The sequence below is a fragment of the Brassica oleracea genome, chromosome C5 (genome assembly GCF_000695525.1).
Source record: "Brassica oleracea var. oleracea cultivar TO1000 chromosome C5, BOL, whole genome shotgun sequence".
Classification (NCBI taxonomy): domain Eukaryota; kingdom Viridiplantae; phylum Streptophyta; class Magnoliopsida; order Brassicales; family Brassicaceae; genus Brassica; species Brassica oleracea.
The window spans coordinates 41,228,432-41,233,689 of NC_027752.1; the positions used below are offsets into that span (position 1 = coordinate 41,228,432).

The 5,258-nt window shown below is 32.4% G+C and overlaps 1 protein-coding gene across 3 annotated transcripts; it reads right to left on the reverse strand.

The window, feature by feature from the left end:
- Positions 1–1,160: 1,160 nt before the first annotated feature.
- LOC106343554 (vacuolar cation/proton exchanger 2) lies at positions 1,161–4,282 on the reverse strand. 3 transcript variants are annotated; one of them, XM_013782801.1, is made up of 12 exons: positions 3,937–4,282; positions 3,656–3,695; positions 3,300–3,548; positions 3,149–3,216; positions 3,037–3,065; positions 2,753–2,949; positions 2,477–2,689; positions 2,270–2,404; positions 2,082–2,198; positions 1,941–1,994; positions 1,647–1,857; positions 1,161–1,468 (listed from the first exon to the last, which is right to left on the reverse strand). In XM_013782801.1, exons 3-12 carry the CDS (start codon positions 3,546–3,548, stop codon positions 1,458–1,460), a joined length of 1,284 nt encoding a protein of 427 aa, XP_013638255.1. In that variant the 5' UTR covers positions 3,656–3,695; positions 3,937–4,282; the 3' UTR covers positions 1,161–1,457. The 3 variants fall into 3 exon arrangements, with proteins under 3 accessions (XP_013638255.1, XP_013638256.1, XP_013638254.1); XM_013782802.1 differs by lacking the exon at positions 3,656–3,695; XM_013782800.1 differs by having other exon boundaries at positions 3,300–3,695.
- Between the last annotated feature and the right edge of the window lie 976 nt (positions 4,283–5,258).

Below are 5,258 nucleotides of genomic sequence, written 5' to 3' on the forward strand. Positions count from 1 at the left end.
GTAGGGACCAAAATGCAATTAAAAATATGAAACTTCAAATTTGAAGTTTTGAAGTTCCTTTTTGGAGAGCAAAAAACTTCATATTTGAAGTTATAGAGTGTCTTTTGGAGATGCTCTTAAATTTGAAGTTCCATATTTTTATTTGTATTTTGGTCTCTACAATTACACATCACATTTATAATTCATAAATATTTTCCTGTTTATTATTTTAATCCTTATAAAAAGTATATCTCATAAATATTTTAATTTTTGTTAATAAAATTTAAGTTTGCACATAAAATTAAATAAAACTTTAAAAGAAGATTTAGAATATTTAAAACTATTTATATAAAAAAAATATACAAAATAAACTTAACAAAAGAACTTTTAAAAAATTATATGAAGACATAAACTATTACACAAATTTAAATATTACAACAACACTAATAGTCAAGTAAGTTTGATCCGGAACCTTCATAATTTCCAAATATTGTCCAATTTTTTTTGTGTAATTGAAGATGGTTGTTGTTGTTGTTGATGATATGGTTTTTGTTGTTGTTGATGATGTCTTTTCGTATAATTCTTTCTTGTTCATATTGAATATATTCACGAGTATTAATATCATCGATAAAAGTTAGTATTTTAGCAATATTTTATTTTATATTTTTTTGTTCTGATCTAATGTAGTTACAAGTATTAATATCTCCTGATTTCAACAATTTTTATCTCTAATCTACAAATTAAAAATGAGGAGAGCTATTTTTACTTTGAAATGCACTAGTAGATCATATATGCATTACGAAAATCACTTTATGGAATAGTATGGTATTTTGCTTGAAATTTAATATTAATTAAGTTATTTTGTTTAAATTTTTTTATTTTAATATAGTATTTTATTAATTAATATTGTTGTAATATATTTATATATGTGCTAGTTATTTACAAAAGTTTTATGAATTTAAATTAGTTATGACAAATATAAGGACCATATTATAAAATACAAATAGTTTTGAAGCTAAGTTTGAAGTTTTGCTTTTGGAGAAGAACACCTTTAAACTTCAAATATAGAGTTCCTTTTTTGGAGATGCTCTAATGTACACTGATCTTCCGTATGAACTCTTTTACAGATATAACTTTTACCTTCATTCATAAAAAGTAAAAAAAAAATGGAGAATTTCAAATCACACAAGAGAATCAATTTCCAATATTTTCATAAGACCATTGTAAAGTAACAAAATTTGTAACCTTCTAAAAAATCACTAAGAAATAAGAATATTCATTTTTCTGTGGAGGGAAAGCCAAAAAAGGAATAAACCTTTACATGTTCCAACAAAACTTCCAAAACGTTTTAACTTGATTCAAGTTTATGGAAAAAAACCACATTAGAATCAAATCTACATCCTCTTCGTGTTCATGAGATCATCACTTTTTAGTTAAGACACACACCTTAGCTCACACCAGACTCTCTTCCACGAGATTTATAGAGCATCTAATCAAAAAAATACAACAGAGCAATATGAAAAAAGTCAATAAGACTGTTATTGTTAAATGCAAGCAGTTTTATCTGAGGAAAGAAACTCGTTTTCATTTTAAGTCTCTTTCCTCGCATAGAACTGCTTGCATTAAAATAACCTTGTTTGATATTAAAATGAACCAACCAAACTAACCTTCATGAGGATCTTCGTGTACAAAGAAACTGGCAGCTACTATCAAATAACAAAGAATGAGCATCAACCCTTTGAAGTAATTCGATGTCCCTTCCTGGAGAAAAAACGCTACTACTATAACTGTGATGAACAGCATCGCTGTCTCAAAAAGCTGGAAGTTCAGGTCCATCTGTTCACCCATCATCCATCCAATCACCACACAGAACGGGACCTAACCATATACAACCAGCAACAGAGGTTATTGAACAAGCCTCTTGTTGGCCAAAGATGATATACTTCTCTTGCAATACATACCACAAACATGGAGATCTGTATAGAGGAACCAATAGCCACTCCCAAGGAAAGATCCTGTAGACGTCAAAACAAAGTTTAACCATGTCTCAAGACGAATAAAGAGTCTATAGATGTTACAACTCAAGGAACTACTCTGCCTACCAGTTTATCTTTCATGGCAAACATGATAGCGCCTGCATGCTCAGCTGCATTCCCAACAATAGGAAGCAATATGACACTGATAAAAGCTATTGGTATGTTCCAAGAGACCGAGGCACCCTGAGAAAAACAATTACATAACCTAGTGAATGTTAAGGCCAAGTTAACTAGGAAGACGCAATGTTGATTACCTCAATGGCATCAACAAGATAGCCAGAGAGAAGGGAGACCCAAGCAGTCAATATCGAGAGCCAAATGATAGCTTCCCACTTGGAGATCTCAGGATCTTCATCTTCACCACAAGTTTCTTCGTTCTCATTTGTTTCCTAGTGTTCACAGCATATAGAGTTACACAAACCAATTGGTTTTATATACAAAGAATGGAAGAAACAACAAACCTCTTCAAGAGGGCTATAAGAATTGGACTGGCTCTTTAACTGGAAGAAGAGGTAAGCGGCATATGCTATAAGCATTATGCAGCTGCTGAACCTTGACAGGGCCATCTCTGATGATCCGGCGTGAACCTCGCTGTGAGTGTAGTGAAGAACAGCCGGGAAGAGTATCCCCATTACAGCCATCAAAAGCAATCCTGAGTTCACAACTGCAATTCCCTGGATGCAGGAGAACAGATGTCAGAAGAGAATACAATGAAGAAGTTGAATAAGGTTTATTACTTTGTCAAAGACTTGGTCTTTCTGGTAAAACACTAGACCACCGCAGAAGAAAGCACAGCCTAGCACAAGCAACATGTTAGAAAGAATGGATCCTAGCAAAGTCAGCTGAACAACACGTATCATTCCATTTTTCAAAGCGAAGATCGATATGATCAGTTCCGTCACATTCCCGAATGTAGCATTTAGGAGTCCTCCAACTGTGAAAATTTGTATAGCAATGTCAAAAAAAATATCATGAAAAAAGAAAAAGAATAGTCTGTTAAAGAAGAACCAAGTCATCATACCAGTAGGGCCAGTGTAAAAAGCTAGTTGCCTGTTTCAAATAAGCCAATACTAATACATGTCACACAGCCAGAACAATGGTACGGTTAAGTTTGTGCTATAATAAGTACTTACTCTGTAGCATATCCTAGACGTTCAGCCAACGGTGTAATACCTATTAAGCTCAGCAAGAACACCCACCCCTGAGGCCAGGGAAACAATCATTTCTTGAGGTTCAACTCTTAGACATAAAACAAAACTACTAGTACTAGTACAAAACTTATACCTTACTATCTATCATGTAGTGGACCAGTATTGCTAGAGGACCGAAAGGTAACAACATATTGAGTTTGTTAGAAAAAATCACGATCTTAATGCTCCTGAGAACACTGTTCTTTGGCGATTTGGTTGCGTGTTCAGGGAAACTCAGAGAAAGTGATCCTTGCTCCATCAAAGAAGCTGCTTTAGCTTGCGTGGCATCTTCTTCTTCTTTTCTAAATAGACTCTTGTGCTCAAGTTCATTAACCGACCCCATCTGTTACAGTAGAGCATCTTATCATTACCCTCCCACATTAAACTCAGACAAGAGATAAGAATGATCTTGTGCTTCGATTAGAGCCGGCACTTTACAATGACTCATACCCTCTCGTGCTACCAAAACATGGACCAAGGCTAATGCAACCTGGGTACAGAGGATCTTCTTGTAAGAGATCTAATTTTCAATGACAGTTATAATATTCAAAGCCAATAAAGGCAGAGTCTTGTGGTTGTGGGTAACGGTTACTTCACATTAAGGGAAAGAATCATATAAAAGCAAACAAAAAGATTACTTCTCTAAAACCCTAATCTAAAGCCCTTACAGCAGAAAGAAAGAAACTCCATGAATCCGAAATAAAGAAAGATAAAAGGAGGGAAACTTTTACCTCGAAGTCAGACAAGGGTCAGTCAGAGAAGAAGAATCGAGCAAGTTGCAGAAACCAAATCAGAGCAACAACGACTTTGAAGTTTCTATCTTCTTCCTCTGATCTGCTAGAGACGAAGGAAAGGTCGAGTGTGATTTGAATTTGATAGAATAATAATAAAAGTTCATGAACGTGATTCCGTGATATGGACGTCGGTGCAGAATCAAATCCTTTGGATCTCAGATGATGCTAGTAGAGGAGAACGAGCGAGGAAGTTTCGTTCTTATGTTCAAAGTTGAAACCTTTCAGCAGTTTGAAGAACACAAGTTTTTTTTACTGAAGAAGAAGACACATGTAACGGCGCCGTTTAGTGTTTTGTCCTATAAAAAATAACCCGCGAATCTTACTTATATAGTACAGCATAATAAAAATGAAATTAATTCGTTTGGTTTTCGAATATTTTTTACAAATCACTGAAATGACAGGTGCAAACGTTCAATTTACTATTTATAATTTTATAGTACAATTTTTTTTTGAAAAAAAAAAATTACCTAGTGATAAAGACATGGATTTCTTTTCTTTCTTTCAAATTCAATACATGGAATGATATCTTTTCTTTTCGAACTGGCTTCATTGGAATGATTAGTTTTTCTAAAGGTAAGAGAAAAAAATCATCTACAATGAAAATATCTTTAAAGTATAAAATATTAAAGCTTGCTGATAGAGTTATAAATATATTGATTACAAAAACATGGCATGTATCCCACTATCTATTATATATTGGACCACCAATAATGTTTGTCGATAAATTGATAAATTTCCGAATTGAATCGAGACAAGGGCCTTTTCAAAAAAAAAAAAAAAGAATCGAGACAAGGGATCAAGTTTCAACCCACTTGTTTATGCTGTAGTTTCAACCCACGCTTTATTTTTCTTACATATATATTCTCTGTTCCCCGAAAATAAGATTTTCTAAAATTTTAATGTTTATTAAGAATTCAATAAATATTTATAATTTAATTATTTTAACTTTATTATACACTTTTCAATAACTTTTCACCTATAAAATTTAATCAATTCAAATATTTTTATTTAATATTTTTTAAAAATATAAAAAAGTATCTTAAACCTATAAAAAATCTATCTTTGTGGTACAAGTAAAAAATCTAAAACATTTTATTTTTGGGAATGGAGGAAGTATGCAGGATTATTCTGAGTTTTAATTTAATTGGTTTTCTTCTTTTCTTTGTCTCTTGTTTAATTTCACCAAATACTCAAATGTTTTTTTCTTTTCTAAACAAAAAAATCATGCAAATGTTATAGCATTTCAATTTTCATAAACC